At 40.7% G+C, this 23914-nt stretch overlaps 1 protein-coding gene and 1 long non-coding RNA gene across 4 annotated transcripts in view; one reads left to right on the forward strand and one right to left on the reverse strand.

The window, feature by feature from the left end:
• Positions 1-23144, reverse strand: part of DNAH11 (dynein axonemal heavy chain 11) — a 318101-nt gene extending 294957 nt beyond the window's left edge. For 2 of the 3 annotated variants that reach the window (XM_082398151.1, XM_082398152.1), the window contains exons 1-6: positions 22624-23144; positions 21140-21283; positions 6368-6564; positions 5696-5885; positions 4845-4944; positions 2061-2272 (exon numbers count right to left, since the gene is read on the reverse strand). In XM_082398151.1, the coding sequence (XP_082254277.1) occupies positions 2061-2272; positions 4845-4944; positions 5696-5885; positions 6368-6564; positions 21140-21283; positions 22624-22974 (1194 nt within the window). In that variant the 5' untranslated portion in view covers positions 22975-23144. The remainder of the gene's footprint in view (positions 1-2060; positions 2273-4844; positions 4945-5695; positions 5886-6367; positions 6565-21139; positions 21284-22623) is intronic. The other variant, XM_082398153.1, reaches the window with a different exon arrangement.
• LOC309631856 overlaps positions 1-23914 on the forward strand; it is a 916236-nt gene that overhangs the window by 463644 nt on the left and 428678 nt on the right. The window lies entirely within an intron of this gene.

Below are 23914 nucleotides of genomic sequence, written 5' to 3' on the forward strand. Positions count from 1 at the left end.
CTTAACCACTGGACCACCAGGGAAGTCCCCTGGTTCAATCAGATTTGAATCCTGGTTGGTCTGAGCCCAAAGCCCTTTCCATACACCATTCCGCCTCTTTGGAAGCAGACAGGAAGACACACATGCACACCTCAATCTCATACGTATCCCAGAAACGGTAAACTACACGTCAGGAAACCTGTTCTTTAATTTGGATTTCCCCCTAAATGCTCAAGCAAAGTGAGCAAATGATATCTTTCAAGTTTCCATTAATTCATCTGAAAAAGTATCAGGATTAGAATGGAACACAGTTCCCCAACCAGTTTCTGCTACAACACTGTTCTCTTTAATGTTTAGAAAAGCAAGGTTCTGGGGCCTGGGGCAGCAGAAGCTCCAAGCAGCTTGCCCTGTCTATGAGCAGATTTTCAGGGTTCCCAATCCCCTCCAATTTTACCCCACTGTGCAATGAAAATTTTTAAATGTCTATGTGAGTCATGAGGTGAAAACCACTGAGAAGCATTAGACTAGATCAGGGATTTAGGACAATCACAGTTGCCCACCCTTCTCTGAGCTACTGATGCAGGCCTGTCCAAGATATCCTATCTCCCTGGCCACATGATTGTTCCAGGAGTGAAAATAAAAGCCATTGGTCCAGAATGAAAAACAAAGTCAGCCTCTTTCCAGGGAAGTTCCTCTACTAGAAGGATATCCATCTGGTGCTACCAAAAGCCACCTTGGTTAACACGTGATGAGAGCCTGAGAATCAAGTCAAACACAAACGAGCAAAACAGAGCTTTGAAATTATCATCTGAGTCCCCTGGAGCAAGCTAATCCTCAAGTCTTTGTACTGTTAGACTTCCCAGTTCACATGAACTTAGACACTTCTCTTTTTCTGCTTCAGTTTGCCAGTTGCAGCTGGAAATGATCCAATTCTCATAGGAAGCGCTCTTACTTAGCAACTCAAAGTCTAAGCCATATGCACAGATTCTGATACTCTGGCATCTGTTTTACAAAAACTCCTTAGGTGTAAAGACACACACCCTGATATAGACCCTGCTATGGACTAAAGTGTGACACCCCCTCCAAAAAAGTGCCTGTGTTGAAGCCCTAACCACCACTGTGACTACCTGGAGATAGAAACTTTAGGAGGTAATTAAGGTTAATGAGGTCATGAGGGCGGGACCCTAATCTGACAGGACTGTGGTTTTCTAAAAAGAGGAAGAGGGAGATCTTTCCCTCAGTGTGAGGGTACAGAGAAAAGGCAGCTATCTGCAAGCCAGGAAGAACGCTCTAGTCAGAACACGACCATGACGGCACCTGGATCTGGTCTCCCAGGCTCCAAAAATGTGAGAAAGCAATTCCTGAAAATAAAGCCACACAGCCTGTGGTATTTTGTTACATCAACTCAAGCAGACTAAGACACACACGCCCTCAATAAACAATCACTGGATGATATGCCCTGCAAGTATCTTTTAGCTCTCAAATTATGAAATATTCTCTGATATTACGGACACAAGAGTAATTAAAGTTCCCACAGGATGAGGAAGCAGTCCAATTTTTTTTTTTTTTTAACATTTTGCAAGTTAAGTGAAGAGTAGAGAAACAATTATAAACAAGATTTTTAAAGATCAACCATGAATCAGAATTCTTTCAATATAATTCTACTACTATTTTTGGAGGATCATTTTTTTTCTGCCAGATTCTCTTAACTTACTTCCCTTTCCAAAAGTCTTCCCTCAGCCAGTGTTCCTGTGGAAACCAAAGGGAAAGCTACAAAGAAAGTACTACGTGTGCGTGCCTTTTATTAGAAGCTGCCTTAAATCTCTTTTGAAGAAAGGTAGGATATTAAACAAACAGAATCCAGTAACAACCTGTCCCTTGACTGTATCTGACTTATTTCCAGAGCTCTTTTGCCTTTTAGGATAGAAAGTCATCTGGCCTTTGTTACCATAAAAGTCTTATGAAAAAAGAAAAGGGAAAAAGGTGTTCTGTAGACTGGATTTATTCATTCCTCCTTGATCTCATAAAACCTACCACACGGCAATAATTCTTATCGTTCCTATTTTTTTCAGGCTACATACCCGGTCAACGAAGAGATTACAAAACTCTTGCAATAGAACTATAACCCGAACAGGGGTATTATAAAACGTGGAACGACTCCAGATCAGACAGATGGTATGAAATAACGGGGCAATTAATACACCAGTCTGTGGGAATTCCGTCTCCTGGACACATTGAAGGTGTCTCCTCAGGGGTCTCAGGTAAAGTTCCACGTCTTGGGCTTCGAGAAGAGCTGAAAGGAAACCACCGTTAATGTGAGGCAGCCTCTTTTATCTGAAGTCACTTCACAAGGTCAAGAGAACGATGCAAAACAACATGGCTGTACTTAAATGCTGCCTCTTTCTTTTTATATCACTTACCGTACCATTGACACAGGACAGGTTAGGAAGGCTTTCGACACTGTCCGGCTGTAACAACCCTTCAAAGAGAGCCCAGGCGTAGTTACTCACAAGTATATTCCGACTGAAGACTCACCAGCACCATCACCAGAAAGTTGACTCCTCCCACGCACTTGGTACCAGCACAACTGAATCACTTATTATCTCATTCTAGTGTCCTATAAGAGTAACTCATACCATGAAAAATTTTCCATTATATTATTATCCACAGTGTAACTACTGAAATTGTCGAGCATGGGTGATGAAAATATTGTGAACTAGACAGAGGCAATAGTTACGGGATATTGTGAATTCACTAAATGCCACCAATCTGTACACTTTAAAAACTTTTTTTGTAATGTTCTGTGAATTTTACCTCAATTTAAAAAATTGTTATGCATGGTAGGAATAAGGAATACTTTTTTAAAAAGCTATATATGAAGACAACACTGAAATAGTTATGATTAATTACTGTTTAATCTAATCCAAATTTTCTCTTGATTAAAACTGGTCCTTTTAATGTACCCTAAATGGATCTCCATCAGACTTCATTGTACTCCTGAGGCTACAAATACCTTTGATTAACTGAAAATGGGCTTTATTTATGAAGGTAGGGAATGAAGGAAAGTAAATTCCTTATTTTCTGGTGTTATCCCAAAAGACTCCTGTCAGAAATCAAAAACAAAACAAACTGCCAGACTTTTTTTTTTTTTTTTTTTGGCTGCCAGAGTCAGGTATGCACCCACCCACGTTGCTCTATTTGACATGTAACCAATTAATCTCTCCACCTAACAATAAAGACCTGGGAAGAAAGAGAGGGTCCAGGAAATATTTTTTCCTCAGACACACTCATGTTTTGAAATTAGTGTGTTTTCAACAGCATTAATTTCAAAATCCAATAATTCCATGTAAAGGTAAAGTGCCCTTAAAATGTGATAAACACTTCTAGTGATTTTACAAAGCCTCGACTAGGTCTTTGGGAGAGCCTTCTACCTCTAACTGAGAATGGCTTTGGGCCACTTGTTCTACTGAGAGTGTTTTCTCCTGAATCTCCAGTTCATATGCTCAAAAGGCTCTGAGGACCCGTGGGATTCATTCCTGGAGAAGTTTTATCCACAGAAAATGTGAATCTTACTACCAGAAAAAAATGCAAGCAGCTTCTGTGTATTGAGGGTACACTTACTATGTGCCTAGTACTCTGTGCACTGTATATTAGGTCTTCAATTCATTGGTTCTCAGCCAGGGGAGGTTTCCCCCCAAGGGTCACTTGGCAATGTCTCGAGACATTTTTTGTCGTCACAACGGGCATGGGGGGAGTGGATAGAGGCCAAGCATGCTGCTAAATACCCCGCAATGCACAGGGTGGTTCCCCACAACAAAGAATTATCCCGCCCAAAACGTCAGCGGTGACAAGGTTGAGAAATGGTGCTCTAATTCTTGCAACAATTATACAAGGAAGGTGTCAGTATGCCAAGCTGGCCAACAGAAACCAGAGACGCAGCAAATTTAAGATGTACTGCGTGGATCTGGGATAGAAATCTAGACCTAATGCCCTCTTGTCTTAAGGCCTCTTTTCAAACAGAGTTCATGGAGAAAAGCCTGAAGAGATAGCAAAACATTTTCAAAGTAGATTTTAAGTATTTCCTAACCTTCCACATGTTACATAGGAAAAAATTTAAAAATAATTTTCTCATGTTAGAAACAAAAACAAGCTATTGGGCCATGTTATCTTACAATTTTATCGTTTAAAACTTTAGTATCACGGATCATATCTGTATTTGCTTACACATGTCTAAAGAAACAGAAATAAAAAAAATTACGGAGGGGTGTTACGCCTGGGCGAGGTTGAAACTGGGTACTGAGAAGGAGACTTTTCACTTATACAATTTCCTTTTTAAATTAAAAATACCTGTTTATAATTTCTGGTTTTTAACAATGTACATGTATTACCTGTTCAAAATTCAACAAACAAACCCTCCTCTCTGTGTGCTTAATCTTCACCAAAACTTCAATGATGACTTCGTGTTCTTATGAGTTAAATAAATAGTGAATGTTAAGCAAATTCAGAGATTCTACTGGGGAGTCACTGGACTAACTGCAGCCCAACTGTTGATTAGAAAACCTCCATGCTGGGCATTCAACGACCCGCTGCTAAATACCAAAGGCCTTTCCCCTCCACACACATACACTCTCATTGAAAGTTCAATCTAGAGCCTCTTTGGTAGGTGCTTACTATATACCCGAAAAATAGTTTAATATAGCCGGAGAATAAACTGCAGATAATTAAGACGGACTTATCATTAGAAGAGTCAAGTGCAGTCATTTCATGAGCACGCTAAAGGTAGAAGGGTAGAGGAGGCTGAGCAGACAGGCAGGAGTCAGATCAGGAGGGACCACTGATGCCAGGCCGAGGAATACGAGTCTTACCATTTTTCACAGCCATGAAGATATCCTTCAAAGTTGGAAAATAGCTGCTTTGCTTATTTTTCAGGATCTTAACCATTTTGAGGACAATGGGAGCCTGAAGCTAAATTGAAAAATATATATATATAAGCTAGATTAATGACTAAATAAATGCACTCTGCAATAAAATATTTAAATTATATTCCATTCATGCACAATACACACAGTATTTAATACGCAAAGACATACCTGGTTTCAAGTTAAAAATAATTTTTAAAATAATTTTTTTCCTTAAGCCTGTATGTTATTTTACATTTATAGCTCTTAATTTGAATTTTCAAAAAGCCTGTTAATATACATTTTATTATACATGTAAAATATTAACTTTTCCATATAAAATCTGTTTCAGAAAATCTCTAAGAGATAGGTGAATATGTGAATGAATGTCTTCGTTTTTAGAACATTAAGCTGAATAACTTCTAATGGCAAACACCAGCAGAGGAACCAGTTAATTCTTCCAAAGTTGCATCTCTCCACTAAGCAAAATCTACTCCTTTCCCAAATTAATTACATCAACTAGATTAATTAAATCTTACAATCTTCAACATTTCCCTTGGGAACTACTCTTTCTTTGCCACAAAGTGTTTCCAATTACTGTCAAAATAGTCTGAAAAAGGCAAAATTACTTTTAATCCCCATTAATTTTAAGAATGCATACCATACAGAACTTTGGAATAAGAAAACGGACAATTAAGTCGTTCAAAGATAGTGTATTAAACCTTTAACGTTACTGGAAATCATGGCTTTGGAGTCCAAATTCTACAACTGACTTTGCTAATTCAACTGGCAAGCAATTTCTAGGGCTCTCAACTTACTTGATCATAAATGCATGCTAGGTTCTCTCTCCTCATCATCCAGAAATCCAGTTCAGTTTGAGGATTTGAGTGAAGACTATTCAGCAAAGGCTGCACTAAATCTTTTTCTACAATTTCTTGGATTTGATGCGACCATTTAATAACCACTGATTCAATTGCATGGAGTACTGTCCTTTCATTTGGCTCTAGTCTACAAACATTGAAATGATTAAAAATACAAAAATGAATCATTTCATCCAAATAAGGATAGGACTTGAATTTTAATAGGTATTTTATGAATCCATAAGCTAGTTTTCTAAATATAAATACTTCAGAATCAGATCTATTATTTTTATAGCCTCAATTTGAGTTGTGACATTGTTATTCTGTCATGGGCATGTCTCTAACGTTTAAAAAATTGTTAAAGAATCATAATGTCCTCAAAAACATTTTACTAGAAGACTATTGTTGACATTATGGCAACTGGTACTGCTTGCTTTTTGTACAGTCTGCTTTTAGAAAGAATACTTTGAAAGGAAATAATATATATGGTGTTTCTGTACATTATTTTTAAAAATATGCTGTAGTTATAATAATTCTGATATTTTGCTAACAGTTTGCTGGGGGTATGATATTAAATGGGTGTGTTGGCTCTCCATGTTGATACCCTGTGTAAACCATATCATTACGTACTTGGTCTCTGAATATTTCTGATCCAGGTCAACATTTCCTGCAATAGTGGGAATTGGTAGAAGAGTTCTTCTTAACATTTTGCCCTTAAAAATATGCATTTTATTTTTCATGACTTCTATGTGACGTTCCATGTCTTGTGAAATACAACAGGACCAGGATTTATGGTTGTTCTTATTAGAAATAATTGGCACTAAAATCTAGAGAAAGAGAAACATTTTAAAAAGCAGTGAAATTAATTTAAAGGCAATGTGCTCCTTCAAAGATTTTCTTCTCACACAAGATCGGCAACAAAACCACCCAATTTCAATTTCATAAATATCCTCCTGTGATATCAAATCTACAAAGAGATAACAAAGTCAGTGACCCATTTAGATTTAATCAATTAGACAAATTCTTTCAAAGTGGAAATACTATACTGCTTGTTCATTCATTTACCCATTTATCAAACATTTATGGAGGCTCCCAATAACTTAAATTCTGCATGAAATAAGCAAAATCATGTCAAGTAAGTAAACTGCTTTCTTAATGCAAACTGCGCACATTGGCAGGTATATTGATGTAAAAAATCTTCTTGAATCACATGGAGGCAAGAGTAAATTAATCTTCTCCAGCCCTGGGTGACATCCCAGTGGATTAAACTGTGATAGTCAGAAAGATGTTTATTCAATCATATGAACCTTTTTTGAACTCCTTCCACCATTAAGTTGGAAATATCAATGAAATTATATGTGTGACAACACTCCAAAATTATTTTGTTCCCAAAGCCCAGCATATCTTAAGTAATTAGTAAGAGTTTGTTGAGTTAATGAAGTTGGTCTCTTCTTGCTTCCTCACTCATTTTCAATATGTACTAATTAAACATTTTTCTGACACAATCTGTCCAGACTGTCAGCATTACCTATAAAATTTCCATTAGCTAAAATGCTTAGAAAATAGTTATTCCACCGGTTTAAAGCTGATTTTGAGAACACAACCTTCTAGTTAACTAAAAACAAACTGAAATTTTATTTTATTTTCCAATGGGGATAAAACAAATCTTTCCAAACTGTATTATTATTACAATTTCCTGCTTTGTACCCACTACTTGGTGAGCTAGGAGATTAGTAAGGAACAGTGTGTCTTTCATGGAAACAACCTAAATGTCCATCAACAGATGAATGGTAGGGGAGGAGCTTCAAGATGGCCGAAGACTAAGACGCGGAAATCACCTTCCTCCCCACAAATACATCAGAAATACATCTACATGTGGAACAACACCTACAGAACACCTACTGAACGCTGGCAGAAGACCTCAGACCTCCCAAAAGGCAAGAAACTCCCCACGTACCTGGGTAGGGCAAAAGAAAAAAGAAAAAACAGAGACAAAAGAATAGGGACTGACCTGCACCAGTGGGAGGGAGCTGTGAAGGAGGAAAGGTTTCCACACACTAGGAAGCCCCTTCGCGGGGGGAGACTGCGGGTGGAGGAGGGGGGAAGCTTCGGAGCCACGGAGGAGAGAGCAACAGCAGGGGTGCGGAGGGCAAAGCGGAGAGACTCCTGCACAGAGGATGGTGCCAACCAGCACTCACCAGCCCGAGAGGCTTGTCTGCTCACCCGCCGGGGCGGGCGGGGGCTGGGAGCTCAGGCTCGGCCTTCAGAGGTCGGATCCCAGGGAGAGAACTGGGGTTGGCGGCATGAACACAGCCTGAAGGGGCTAGTGCACCACAGCTAGCCGGGAGGGAGTCGGGAAAAGGTCTGGAGCTGCCGAAGAGGCAAGAGACTTTTTCTTGCCTCTTTGTTTCCTGGTGCGTGAGGAGAGGGGATTCAGAGCGCCGCCTAAACAAGCTCCAGAGACGGGTGCGAGCCGCGGCTATCAGCGCGGACCCCAGAGACGGGCATGAGACGCTAAGGCTGCTGCTGCCGCCACCAAGAAGCCTGTGTGCAAGCACAGGTCACTATCCACACCTCCCCTCCCGGGAGCCTGTACAGCCCGCCACTGCCAGGGTGCCATGATCCAGGGACAACTTACCCAGGAGAACGCACGGCGCGCCTCAGGCTGCTGCAACGTCACGCAGGCCTCTGCCGCAGCAGGCTCGCCGCACATTCCGTCCCCTCCCGCCCCCCAGCCTGAGTGAGCCAGAGCCCCCGAAGCAGTGGCTCCTTTAACCCCCTTCTGTTTGAGCGAAGAACAGACGCCCTCAGGCGACCTACACGCAGAAGCGGGTCCAAATACAAAGCTGAACCCCGGGAGCTGTGTGAACAAAGAAGAGAAAGGGAAATCTCTCCCAGCAGGCTCAGGAGCAGTGGATTAAATCTCCACAGTCAACTTGATGTACCTGCATCTCTGGAATACCTGAATAGACAACGAATCATCCCAAATTGAGGAGGTGGACTTTGGGAGCAACGATATACATATTTTTTTACCTTTTTCTCTTTCTGTGAATGTGTATGCATATGCTTCTGTGTGTCATTTTGTCTGTATAGCTTTGCTTTTACCATTTCTCCTAGGGTTCTGTCTGTCCTTTTTTTTTTTTTTTTTACTACTTAAAATTTTTTTTTAATAATTATTTTTAACTTTAATAACTATTTTATTTTACTTAATTTTATTGTATTTTATTTTATCTTCTTTTTTCTTTTTTTTTTTCTCCCTTTTATTCTGAGCCGTGTGGATGAGTCTCTTGGTGCTCCAGCCAGGCATCACGGCTGTGCCTCTGAGGTGGGAGAGCCAAGTTCAGGACACTGGTCCACAAGAGACCTCCCACCTCCACGTAATATCAAACGGGAAAATCTCCCAGAGATCTCCATCTCAACGCCAAGACCCAGCTCCACTCAATGACCAGCAAGCTAGAGTGCTGGACACCCTATGCCAAACAACTAGCAACACAGGAACACAACCCCATCCATTAGCAGAGAGGCTGCCTAAAATCATAATAAGGCCACAGACACCCCAAAACACACCACCAGACGTGGACCTGCCCACCAGAAAGACAAGATCCAGCCTCATCCACCAGAACACAGGCACTAGTCCCCTCCACCAGGAAGCCTACACAACCCACTGAACCAACCTTACCCACTGGGGGCAGACACCAAAAACAACAGGAACTACAAACCTGTAGCCTGCGAAAAGGAGACCCCAAACACACTAAGTTAAGCAAAATGAGAAGACAGAGAAACACACAGCAGACGAAGGAGCAAGGCAAAAACCCACCAGACCTAACAAATGAAGAGGAAATAGGCAGTCTACTTGAAAAAGAATTCAGAATAATGATAGTAAAGATGATCCAAAATCTTGGAAATAGAATGGAGAAAATACAAGAAACGTTTAACAAGGACCTAGAAGAACTAAAGAGCAAAAAACAGTGATGAACAACACAATAAATGAAATTAAAAATTCTCTAGAAGGGATCAATAGCAGAATAACTGAGGCAGAAAAACGGATAAGTGACCTAGAAGATAAAATAGTGGAAATAACTACTGCAGAGCAGAATAAAGAAAAAAGAATGAAAAGAACTGAGGACAGTCTCAGAGACCTCTGGGACAACATTAAATGCACCAACATTCGAATTATAGGGGTTCCAGAAGAAGAAGAGAAAAAGAAAGGTACAGAAAGTATTTGAAGAGAATATAGTTGAAAACTTCCCTAATATGGGAAAGGAAATAGTCAGTCAAGTCCAGGAAGTACAGAGAGTCCCATACAGGATAAATCCAAGGAGAAACACGCCAAGACATATATTAATCAAACTATCAAAAATTAAATACAATGAAAAAATATTAAAAGCAGCAAGGGAAAAACAACAAATAACACACAAGGGAATCCCCATAAGGTTAACAGCTGCTATTTCAGCAGAAGTACTGCAAGCCACAAGGGAGTGGCAGGACATATTTAAAGTGAGGAAAGGGAAAAACCTACATCCAGGATTACTCTATCCAGCAAGGATATCATTCAGATTTGATGGAGAAATTAAAACCTTTACAGACAAGCAAAAGCTAAGAGAATTCAGCACCAGCAAACCAGCTCTACAACAATTGCTAAAGGAACTTCTCTAGGGAGGAAACACAAGAGAAGGAAAAGACCTACAATAACAAACCCAAAACAATTAAGAAAATGGTAATAGGAACATACATATCGAAAATTACCTTAAATGTAAATGGATTAAATGCTCCAACCAAAAGACATAGATTGGCTGAATGGATACAAAAACAAGACCTGTATATATGCTGTCTACAAGAGACCCACTTCAGACCTAGTGACACATACAGACTGAAAGTGAGGGGATGGAAAAAATATTCCATGCAAATGGAAATCAAAAGAAAGCTGGAGTAGCAATTCTCATATCAGACAAAATAGACTTTATTTTTTTATTTTTATTTTTTTTAACATCTTTATTAGAGTATAATTGCTTTACAATGGTGTGTTAATTCTGCTTTATAACAACAAAATAGACTTTCAAACAAAGACTATTACAAGAGACAAAGAAGGAGACTACATAATGATCAAGGGATCAATTCAAGAAGAAGATATAACAACTGTAAATATTTATGCACCCAACACAGGAGCACCTCAATACATAAGGCAAATACTAACAGCTATAAAAGGGGAAACTGACAGGAACACAATCGTAGTAGGGGACTTTAAAACCCCACTTTCACCAATGGACAGATCATCCAGAATGAAAATCAATAAGGAAACACAAGCTTTAAATGATACATTAAACAAGATGGACTTAATTGATATTTACAAGACATTCTATCCAAAGACAACAGAATACACATTCTTCTCAAGTGCTCATGGAACATTCTCCAGGATAGATCATATCTTGGGTCACAGACCAAGCCTTGATAAATTTAAGAAAATTGAAATCGTATCAAGTATCTTTTCTGACCACAACACTATGAGACTAGATATCAATTACAGGAAAAAATCTGTAAAAAATACAGACACATGGAGGCTAAACAACACACTACTTAATAACCAAGAGATCACTGAGGAAATCAAAGAGGAAAACAAAAAACACCCAGAAACAAATGACAATGAAAACACGACGACGCAAAACCTGTGGGATGCAGCAAAAGCAGTTCTAAGAGGGAAGTTTATAGCAATACAATCCTACCTTAAGAAACAAGAAACATCTCAAATAAACAACCTAACCTTATACCTAAAGCAATTGGAGAAAGAAGAACAAAAAAACCCCAAAGTTAGCAGAAGGAAAGAAATCATAAAGATCAGGTCAGAAATAAATGAAAAAGAAATGAAGGAAACAATAGCAAAGATCAATAAAACTAAAAGCTGGTTCTTTGAGAAGATAAACAAAATTGATAAACCATTAGCCAGACTCATCAAGAAAAAAAGGGAGAAGACTGAAATCAATAGAATTAGAAATGAAAAAGGAGAAGTAACCACTGACACTGCAGAAATACAAAGGATCATGAGAGATTACAAGCAACTCTATGCCAATAAAATGGACAACCTGGAAGAAATGGACAAATTCTTAGAAATGCACAACCTGCCGAGACTGAACCAGGAAGAAATACAAAATATGAACAGACCAATCACAAGCACTGAAATTGAAATTGTGATTAAAAATCTTCAAACAAACAAAAGCCCAGGACCAGATGGCTTCACAGGCGAATTGTATCAAACGTTTAGACAAGAGCTAACAGCTATCCTTCACAAACTCTTCCAAAATATAGCAGAGGGAGGAACACTGCCAAACTCATTCTAAGATGCCACCATCACCCTGATACAAAAACCAGACAAAGATGTCACAAAAAAAGAAAACTACAGGCCAATAACACTGATGAACATAGATGCAAAAATCCTCAACAAAATACTAGCAAACAGAATCCAACAGCACATTAAAAGGATCATACACCATGATCAAGTGGGGTTTATCCCAGGAATGCAAGGATTCTTCAATATATGCAAATCAATCAATGTCATAAACCATATTAAGAAATTGAAGGAGAAAAACCGTATGATCATCTCAACAGATGCAGAGAAAGCTTTTGACAAAATTCAACACCCATTTATGATAAAAACGCTCCAGAAAGTAGGTATAGAGGGAACTTTCCTCAATATAATAAAGGCCATATATGAAAAACCCACAGCCAACATCATCCTCAATGGTGAAAAACTGAAACCATTTCCACTAAGATCAGGAACAAGACAAGGTTTTCCACTCTCACCACTATTATTCAACATAGTTTTGGAAGTTTTAGCCACAGCAATCAGAGAAGAAAAAGAAATAAAAGGAATCTAAATCGGAAAAGAAGAAGTAAAGCTGTCACTGTTTGCAGATGACATGATACTATAAATAGAGAATCCTAAAGATGCTACCTGAAAACTACTAGAGCTAATCAATGAATTTGGTAAAGTAGCAGGTTACAAAATTAATGCACAGAAATCTCTTGCATTCCTATACACTAATGATGAAAAATCTGAAAGAGAAATTAAGGAAACACTCCCATTTACCATTGCAACAAAAAGAATAAAATACCTAGGAATTAACCTACCTAAGGAGACAAAAGACCTGTATGCAGAAAACTATAAGACACTGCTGAAAGAAATTAAAGATGATACAAACAGATGAAGAGATATACCATGTTCTTGGATTGGAAGGATCAACATTGTGAAAATGACTCTACTACCCAAAGCAATCTACAGATTCAATGCAATCCCTATCAAACTACCAATGGCATTTTTCACAGAACTAGAACAAAAGATTTCACAATTTGTATGGAAACACAAAAGACCCCAAATAGCCAAAGCAGTCTTTAGAAAGAAAAACGGAGCTGGAGGAAACATTCTCCCTGACTTCAGACTATACTACAAAGCTACAGTAATCGAGACAGTATGGTACTGGCACAAAAACAGAAATATAGATCAATGGAACACATAGAAAGCCCAGAGATAAACCCATGCACATATGGTCACCTTATCTTTGATAAAGATATCTTTGACAAAGTAGGCAAGAATATGCACGGGAGAAAAGACAGTCTCTTCGATAAGTGGTGCTGGGAAAACAGGACAGCTAATGTAAAAGCATGAAATTAGAACACTCCCAAACACCATACACAAAAATAAACTCAAAATGGATTAAAGACCTAAATGTAAGGGCAGATACCATCAAACTCTTAGAGGAAAACATAGGCAGAACACTCTATGACATAAATCACAGCAAGATCCTTTTTGACCCACCTCCTAGAGAAATGGAAATAAAAACAAAAATAAACAAATGGGACCTAATGAAACTTAAAAGCTTTTGCACAGCAAAGGAAATCATAAACAAGATGAGAAGACAACCCTCAGAATGGGAGAAAACAGTTGCAAATGAAGCAACTGACAAAGGATTCATCTCCAAAATTTACAAGCAGCTCATGCAGCTCAATATCAAAAAAACAAACAACCCAATCCAAAAATGGGCAGAAGACCTAAATAGACATTTCTCCAAAGAAGATATACAGATTGCCAACAAACACATGAAAGGATGCTCAACATAATTAATCATTAGAGAAATGCAAATCAAAACTGCAATGAGATATTATCTCACACCAGTCAGAATGGCCATGATCAAAAAAATCTACAAACAATACATACTGGAGAGGGTGTGGAGAGAAGGGAACTCTCTTGCACTGTTGGTGGGAATGTAAATTGATACAGCCACTATGGAGAACAGTATGGAGTTTCCTTAAGAAACTAAAAATAGAACTACCATATGACCCAGCAATCCCACTACTGGGCATATACCCAGAGAAAACCATAATTCAAAAAGACACATGCACCCCAATGTTCACTGCAGCACTATTTACAATATCCAGGTCATGGAAGGAACCTAAGCGCCCAATGACAGATGAATGGATAAAGAAGATGTGGCACATATATACAATGGAATATTACTCAGCCATAAAAAGGAACGAAATTGGGTCATTTGTAGAGACGTGAGTGGATCTAGAGACCATCACACAGACTGAGGTAAGTCATAAAGAGAAAAACAAATACTGTATGCTAACACATATATATGGAATCGAAAAAAAAAATGGTCATGAAGAACCTGGGGGCAAGATGGGAATAAAGATGGAGAGCTACTAGAGAATAGACTTGAGGAGACGGGGAGGGGGAAGGGTAAGCTGGGACAAAATGAGAGAGTGGCATGGACATATATACACTACCAAACGTAAAATAGCTAGCTAGTGGGAAGCAGCCGCATAGCACAGGGACATCAGCTCGGTGCTTTGTGACCACCTAGAGGGGTGGGATAGGGAGGGTGGGAGGGAGGGAGATGCAAGAGGGAAGAGATATGGGGGACATATGTATATGTATAACGGATTCACTTTGTTATGAAGCAGAAACTAACACACCATTGTAAAGCAATTATACTCCAATAAAGATGTTAAAAAAAAGAAAAGATGTGGTATGTACATATAATGGAATACTACTCAGCTATAAAAAAAGAATGAAATAATGCCATTTGCAGCAACATGGATGGACATAGAGATTATCATACTAAGTGAAGTAAGTCAGAAAGAGAAAAACATACCATATGGTATCACTTATATGTGGAATCCAAAATGTAACACAAATGAACTTATCAATGAAACAGACATAGAGAACAGACTTGTGGTTGCAAAGGGGGAGGAGTGTAGGGGAGGAATGGACTGGGAGTTTGGGGTTAGCAGATGCAAACTATTATATATAGGATGGATAAACAACAAGGTCCTACTGTATAGCACAGGGAACTATATTCAACATTCTGTAATAAACCATAACAGAAAAGAATATGAAAAAAATATATATATATATAACTGAATCACTTTGCTGTACAGTAGGCAATAACACAACGTTGTAAATCAACTATACTTGAATAAAAATAAATTAAAAAAAAAAAAAGAACTAGCGTGTCTTCTATGAGCTCCGTGGGTTAGGTACCTCGATATCAGAACTGCCACGAAAGGCACGTTTTTGTGTCATGTGGAAACACAGGAGAAACACCCGTCTCTAGCCAGGAGGGTTATTAGGGAAGACTTGCCAGGAAACTTGCTACTTGGTTTAAATCTTTAAGATGAACGAGCAGGGCAGGCAGAAAACTGAACGCTGATGCAAAATCACTGAGGGCTGCAGGCGTAGGGTTCTGAGAAAGTTCCAGTCTGGTCTGCCTGAAACTAGAGCCAGCACCTCTAAGAGGCAGGGCTATGAGAAATGCTGGTAAGGTTCATAAAGAGCTTTGGAAACCAGACTGAAGAGTTTAGTCTTACTGGGCTGAACATGCACTGACCCACTGAAAAACTGCTTCCTAGATTAAATTCCCAATAGCAACAGCTTTTTCTAAAAGTCAGGGTTGAGGATAATTCTGGTTCTTCAACATTTCTAATTTGCTGGATACTGTTTCAAACCTTCACTCTATTTACTGTTCTGTGACGAGGCCAACTTCTTTTAAAATTAAATATTTGTGTCACAAGCTGTAGACAAAATTGTTAGGAAATTCTGAGCCCCATGCTTTGTAGAGCAATTAGGCAAGCAACAAGGGTATCTCCATGAACATCATTTAGAACAAATTGACCTGGGATGTACTCTTTAATGACAATGAATCTTGTTATCAACAAGCTATATACAAAGTAATGCAATTAACCTGGGGTTTTGTCTTCAGCTGTAAATTTTTTGGTCTAGGTTTTATGACTTAAAAGAAAAATCCGTGAACTTTCTCTGAACCAAAATAATTTGGACATGTTTACTAGGAGATATACAACTACAGATAAAAGAGCCATGGTGCCTTTGCTAGAGTTCTCTTTACTCACCTTTCTTTTATCTCTTTTTAAATCTGGGGTGTTTCTTTTTACAGTGGTTCTTAAATCAGTAGAGACTATTACCTGACAAACACTTTCAAAGTACAGGAGCCTGGTCCTCTGCCAGACTTCTTAAACTGAAATGTCTAGGAATGGGCCCCAGACACTGACTACAAAAACCAAATCATAACTTTCATTCTGGCTTGATAAGCATTTACAATTATTGTTTCTTTCAAGATTTGGGTCAACGTAATACTTAAAGAAATAACTACATGACATTTTTAATACTTTTGCTAATTATATAATATAGTTAATGTTTAGGGACACATAATAATTGTTGAGCAGCAGATCGGGAGTAAAGTTTCGGAGACGCTGGATTTGAGACGTCTATTACACAGCAAGTGCCATGTCCGTAAGGGCAGTGGAAGTCTAAGCTTGGAGTTCAGGAGAGAGATCAAGGCTGGAGAGAGAAGTTTGGGAGGCCCCAGCATATCAACATTAATTACTGTTAATCAGTGTATATCTGAGTCAAACTTCAAAGACTATACAACACTGAACACAAGTGAGAGTATGTTAGGTCATTAAATGAGAAAAAATAGTCAAATGACCTCCCCCATATCCCTTTCAAACACTTGGACCATCCCTTCTTTATTCTACCCCAGTTAAGAACCACAGCACTGGAAAACTACCTCAATACTTTTCATTCCAATCCCTACCTCAGTAACACAGTCCCTCCTCGCTCCTTGATTGAGTCACCAGTTCACCAATCCTTGCATTAAATGTTTTTCTTCTTCATATACAAAGTACCCAGAAAGACAGAAGTTGTTTAGCTTGGAATGCAAGTCATAAATGACCACTTGATTTCAAAACTTTCCACTGAAGCCTGTCCTGATAAAAACCTTCACAGAACATGCCTTAATGCTACCATCTTCCAGTAAACACATGGATATGAGTTTGACAACTGGCTTTGGTGGCAACCATCCAGAAGAAAAAGTTACATAGGTGTTAATTTTCTAATCAGCCTCTCCAGCTTTATTTCTCACCACCCTCCAGCTCTTCTCCCCCAATCTAAACGTATTAATGCAGTCCATTTTGAAAAATGCAATCTGCATTTCCTCACCTCTGTGCCTTTGCACTGCTTCTCCCTTCCTCCCTCTCCTGCATCTAGCTATTGCTCCTGTCCTTTGACACTATGGGGACCAAGTAATTTACCATACAACTGAGGATGCTTTAGAGAGTAAAAACAAGCAATAAAAATTAGCAGATGTTAACTGATCTGTAACAGGAGGAAACCGGAACCGCCCCCAAGCAAACCAAGACCTATAATCATCCTATTTGAGACTCCCCACCTTCGCTGCCAACCGTGTAGGCGCCACAGCATCCTGCTAAAACCACTACATCCACCGCATCTTATCACTGTTAGCTCACACTGCCTGCTTTCCGATGGCAGAAACGTCCTAATTGCCAGGTGTGTTCAGTCACTGGCACCAAGCAGATACTCATTAAGTTTTGATTAAATGAACAAATGACAACTAAGGGCTTATTTAGCATACAATTTCCCACAAAGTGTCCTTTTCATATAAATGTCCAAAAAATTCAAATGGAGATAGCAGAGATCGTACACCAAATGCTTTTTCTCTAAAGGAGTATCTTGCAGCTTCAGTGTTTTGTCTCTTATAAGAACAGGCTATCTTTAGCACTTATTTAACCTTCATTCGTTTAACAAGTACTTACTTAGATCCTACTATGTGTCAGGCAGAGTCTTGTGTGTTTGGGACTCATCAGTGAGCAAAACAAAGATTAAGAGCTGGGACTACTATAAGGTAAGTAAGGCACTCACTTTGGAGCATAAGAGGGCACCAAAAAAAAAAACAAACCCAACGAACCTCAATAATTGAGATGAATAATATTTTAAAATATTTTTAAAGTAAAAGCTAATCCAAAAATGATGAATAAAATATCAACATTTTTCAATAAAGACAGGATGAGTATTACTGACCTTTTGCCTCAGCCTCCAATATGACTTGGCCTGGCACTGTTAGTGATCCTACTTTTACTTCAAGTGTTGATTTTTTTTTGCATTAATTTTTATTTTTTAAAATACTGCGTTTGGGAATTCCCTGGTGGGTCCAGTGGCTAGGACTCTGTGCTCTCACTGCAGAGGGCCCGGGTTCAATCCCTGGTTGGGGAACTAAGATTCCGTAAGCTGCGTGGCACAGCCAAAATAGTAATAGTAATACTGCCTTAAATTATTACTCCTCTTGATTACTGGGTTGTTTTTGTTTCTCCCCACCTCTCTGGAAGTTTTGTTCTTGAAGTGGGTGTCTCACTTGCCTGACCCTAAGTCACTGCCCTTCAAAGATCCCTGCTCACCTGGAGGGTGGCTTCACGGAGAAGAGATATCTGAGCAAAAAGACTTGCAAGACATGAAGGGGTTGGCTGAGTGGATTCTGGGGAAGATGAAGAAATAGCAAGAGCAAAGGCCCTGGGGCACCAGTATGCCTGAGACAATTAAGGAAGTGCAAGGAAGCCATGAGTTAGCAATTGAGATGATCTGAGAGGTCATGGGGAGGTCAGATCACAGAGAATTCGAACCCATGCTTTCATCCTTTAACAATCCTAAGAATCACCTGTGCTTCTTGGTCCTGATTTAGCGGCTCTGGGGTGGGGCCTGAGATTCCACAGTTTTAACAAGTTTCCAGCTGATGCTGGTACTGTTGATCCACAGCGAGCAACAACGCCAAGTCTAGGCTGCTATAAGCTCTTGGGCCCTTTGAGTAAAAGGAGAACCAGTGCAGGGTCTGAGCAGAAAGGGACATGTTCTTTCTCGTGTTTCAACAAGGATCACTCTAGCTGCTGTGTTGGGAATAGGTTCTAGATGGGAGTCATACAGAAGCAGAGAAACCAATTAAGAGGCTGATGTATTAACACAGGTGAGAGATAATGGTGAGCTTGACCAGGGTGGTAGCAATGGAGGGGAGAGGGGAACTGATTCTGGGTATGTTTGAAGGCAGAACTTGCAAGATTTCCTGACAGAATGGATATAAAGTGTGAGACAAAGCCAAGAGTCGGGGCTGACTACGAGGTTTTTCTGGTTTGAGCATGTGGAAGGATGGAGTTCACATCCATTATTCTGGGAATAATTCCAAACAGCACAGGGTGGGGAACATCAGCTCAACTTGGAATGTTAAGTATGAAATGTCTATTGCACACCAAGTGGAATGTCAGGAAGGCATATGGAGCTCTTTGGAATTTGGGAGAGAGATCTTGCCTGGAGAGAAAAGTTTGGGAGTCCTTCAAACATCGTAAGCCACAGTTAATTAGCCAATTATGTGAGCCACAGTGGATACTAAGCAAAGACAAGCCTTGAAAATTTTTTTATCTAAAAATCTAGTCTTGCCTTAGGGCCCCTTCATTCTGAATTTAAGCCTTGTCCATAAAGAAACCCAAATGACATCTTGAGTGTGATGTCCTCACTGTTTTCCTCCCAATGCTCATATCCTCAAGCATAATTAAATAAATGAGAATCTTCCAAACCTGTTAAACCCGTAAGGTTCTGAATGTTCTGTGCCTTCTATAGATGTACTCAGGGACAGCTTACTCTCTTTCACTTAAACTTTTCAGAGGGCTGTGCAGACCCTGGTATTGAGGTCAATTCAGAGGAACCTGAAAGAGTTTTGTATCTTCTGTCGCTGTACACAGACGACAGAGTAAGAATTCCAATGAAGAGTGCTGCCTTGCCCTTCCAAGGCCAGTTGATGGCAGCCTGGATTCACATGCCCAGAGGTCATTCACATACCATGTGAAATCCTTTCATCAGATTCAGCTCAATAAAAATCTCCTGAACACCTGCTACATACCGAAAACTGTCTCAAGTGCTGAAGATAGAAAACTCTCTTCCTAGTTATCGCCATGAAATCAACAGAAGAGGAGGGAAACCAAGGTAGAACTGAAGTTGGGGGACAGAAGCTTTAGTTAGCCCAGAGACCGCAAGAAAACACCTCCTTTCAAGAAGACAGCAGAAGAGACTCAGGAAGGAGAAGAGGTGTGAAAGCTGGAGATTGACAAATCATTAATAAAAAGTATGTTGGCAATTATTCATATGTTAAATATTGGCCTTGGCAAGACTGCTTTGGCTACTGAAATCTGGTTTACTGATGCTAACCCAGTGTTTCCCAGAGTTTGAGGTGCATTAGAGTCACCTGGAGATCTTTAACAACTACTGCAGCCTGGCTCCCACCACGCACCCCCCCCAGACATTCTGATTTAATTGGTAAGAGGTGTGACCTGGGCCGAGGCATGTTAGTTCCCCAGGTGGTCCAAATGTTCAGCAAAGTTTGAGAACCACTGCTCTGGTTCTTCCACACCTAGTCATTTGGTACGTTGCTCCTCAAAGCTGGTTCATGAACAAACAGCATCAGCACCAGGTTACAAATGTAGAATTTCAGCCCCACTCCAAACCTAATCTATCAGTTTGCCTTTAACAAAATCCCTGGGTGGTTCTAATGCACATTAGAGTGCCAGTAACATGGGTTTAGAGAGCATTTCTCTGACTTAAGGGGAGAGAAAGAGGAATTTTAAGGCAGTCATTCCTAATACATTATTTCCATTACCCTTTCCCATTATCTAACATGAGTGCACTTAGAAACTAACAGGAATCTGAAAAACTGAGAATACCCCTTTTCCAAAGTGTAAATTTGTCTCTACTCTGAACATGAAGTTTAATACCTATAGCTAAGTACAGGAGCCTATTCAATTCAAGCTGCTTTTTAATTTCCTGCCATTGTTTAGAAAGAGAGAGGAAAAGGAGGATCCTGCAAATTACCACCTGTTGAACGTTAGCATCAATATCAGCTCATTTCAGGAACAGTCTAAATACTACCATTTTCCGTCCACCTGGCTAATGAGATGACTGGCTTCTAAATTCTCTTTTTAATAGCCACAGTTGTCCTGAATAATTCCAAGTGTCATAAAGATAAATGAAAGTTTAAAATATTAAGGATAGACCAGTACCTCGTCTAGGAAAGCAGTTACATGTCCAAGAGATGAGGCGGGTAACTCTCCAAATAAAACTGTTTGAGAGAAATCATTTACTCCAACGTTTTCAGTACTCTTCTTGGCAATATAAACAAGTTTATGTTTTGCATCTCTTGGAATCTGAAACAGGAGTAACATAATTATTTTAAGTCCACAATGTAGCTTCCATGTTAACAGGCAGGATTTGCTGTATCTAACTTGTAAGTAGATTGCTAGCATGAGAAATAAAACCTGGCATCTTACCTACCTTTATAAATAAGATTGCTCCACTGCTCTTCTGCAAAGTTTATACAATTTTCTTTGTTCTTTTATAATGTTAATTTCACATTATTATTGGTGTGGAAAGTCACCTTGCAAAAGCATGTCAATTAGGATCATCATATACCATAAAGTCTCATATTAAACAAATACAGGAAGAAATTAGAATGTTTCCATCTTAGCAAAGGTTATTCTTTTGTATAACATTTTCCTGTTCAGAAGTAAGCCAAACCGAGATAAAGACCAAGAGGTTAAATTGTATTTCTATACTCAAAGCAGTGCTTAATCAAGATATTCTAACATTTCCATAACTATCAAGTCATTTCTTCAGATATCATGACTGTTTAACTTAAGTAGTACTAAACTGTTCTTGTCCACTCCACTGACAAACTTTTAAAATGAGGAGAGTCGCAAAACAAAAACAATTCAGAACTCACAAAACCCTAAGGCTAACTGCAGTTACTCTCTTTCTTCTCTGGGATCCTATTTCCCCGCCATTATTACGACCACATCTAGTGATGATGGCATCACTTTACAACATTGACAGTGAGGCATCTCAAGATTCTAAATCTTGCTCCAAAGTCTTTGCAAACTCTTTAAGTACAAATGCTGTGATCGTAGGTGATACGTTAACCTTCAAGTGTACCAGAGGTCTAGATTTAAAAAGGTAAAAGGAAAAAAAAAAAAAAAAAGGGAGGGGGGAGGGAGAGGGAGAGAGAACTGTCCTGAGCGCAGATTGCCAGGCAATTCTTTTTTAAAAGGAGTCCTAAGTATTATTCGTTAGGATGAAGTGTGGTTGACAGGCAGATTGAGCCATGACAAGTTATTTGGGCTCCGCCAAACACCACATTTGGCTCCGGAGTGACACAAGAGCGATTTAAAGGAAAGTTGTCTGGCAAAGAGAACCTACCTCGCGCCTCACGCCCAGGCAGCTGAAGGACGCGCTGCTTTTCCTGCTTTATCCGGATGGAGCAGGCGCAAAGGCTGACCTTCTAGAAAACTAACCAACAGCCGCTTAACAGCAGAGTGGGCGCACGTGGGGCACTCTGCGGACTCTCGGCAGGCACTTGATTGAAGTTTTTTAAAGCGCCCGAATATGTGCCCCGAGAGAACCCAAGGAAGCACAACTGGCCTGTCCCGCTCAGGTGTCCGCCAGGCTGGGCGGGAGGCGTGACCTGGTTCCCTCGCCCCTCGCCCCTTACCTGTTGCGACGCCGCGAGCCGCTCCACGGCGTCGACGCTGAACACAAGGCAGGCGGGGCTGGGGCTCTCCAGAAACTCCCCCAGGACCTGCCGCTTGTCCTCGCTCTCCAAATGCTGGTTCCATTTCTCCTCCGGGAGCCCCAGCATCTGCTCCAGACGGCCGCCGACGAAGCGCACCCGTGCGTCCTGGGCGAAACTCCGCGCTCTCCTGGCCGCCGCCACCTCCTCGTCTTCGTCCTCCTCTTCATACTCCATCAGGCCCGCCGCCTCCGGGCCGGCGCCCGGGGTTAGGCGAAGGGTCGGGACTTCCCGGAAGCCTCCCGCCTCCCGGGCTGCCACCTGGGCTGCCATCCAGCACGTCTGAGGGGACGCGGGGCTGGCCGGCTCCACGCGCGCGCCCCTGCCCAGCCCCGGGTAGGCGAGGCCACCTCCACACTCGCGCTCCGAGAGGCGCCCAGCTCCTCCAGCGATCACCGGGAGCGCGGCCGCTACTCCCACACCTGCTCCCACTTGGCAGCCGGCGTCTGCGCGCACTGCGAGCGCAACGCCCCAGGGCTCTGGCGGGCCTTAAGCCTCCGCGTCTTGTTTCCAGGGGAACGGCGTCCCCGCCCCGGCCCTCTGGGGGCGGAGTGAGAGTGGAGGGGAGGAGCGTGCCCTCGACAGGCGTGAGCCACTCGGTGGCCTCCTCCGCTGCCCTCTGGCGCCCTGGCACACTGGACATCTTGGGGCTTCCGGGAAGGGAGACTCGCAACCCAGTATCGATTAACTGCTGTGTTTTGAGCAGCGCTGGGTTGTGCTGAGCTCCGTGCTAACTCCATCCCCTTGATTATTTTATTTAGTACCTAGAAAGGCAGGGCTTCGACTGGTCAGCTTATTTAATGAGCAAAGAAACTAAGTCACAAAGTGACTAAGCAACAAGGAGATGGTGGAACCGGGATACAGGACTCGCGCCGAGGGCTTTTAATTTACCTTGCCCATAGCTGTTAGAATGTTTCCAGAAAAGAACCAACACTGCAATTCAGCTTTCCTAGTTGTGGCAATCCAAGATCTAGCTATTCAAAATCCTGATTCTGAACCTCACCTGCCACTTACTGGGATGTTAATACACCCAATGAAAGAATGCATGACGTCTTTGTAAATAGCAAAGTGCTCTGAAAATACATAGAATTATTATTCAATCCAAGAGTAAAAGCTCAAGGGAGAAAAGTTCCAGATTAGTAACAGTCTCCGTGATGCTGAAATGGATTTCAGTATGGTCTATTAATGACATTTGTTGAGACTGAAGTAGCCA

Source organism: Balaenoptera borealis (assembly GCF_965194805.1).
Source record: "Balaenoptera borealis genome assembly, chromosome: 7".
Classification (NCBI taxonomy): domain Eukaryota; kingdom Metazoa; phylum Chordata; class Mammalia; order Artiodactyla; family Balaenopteridae; genus Balaenoptera; species Balaenoptera borealis.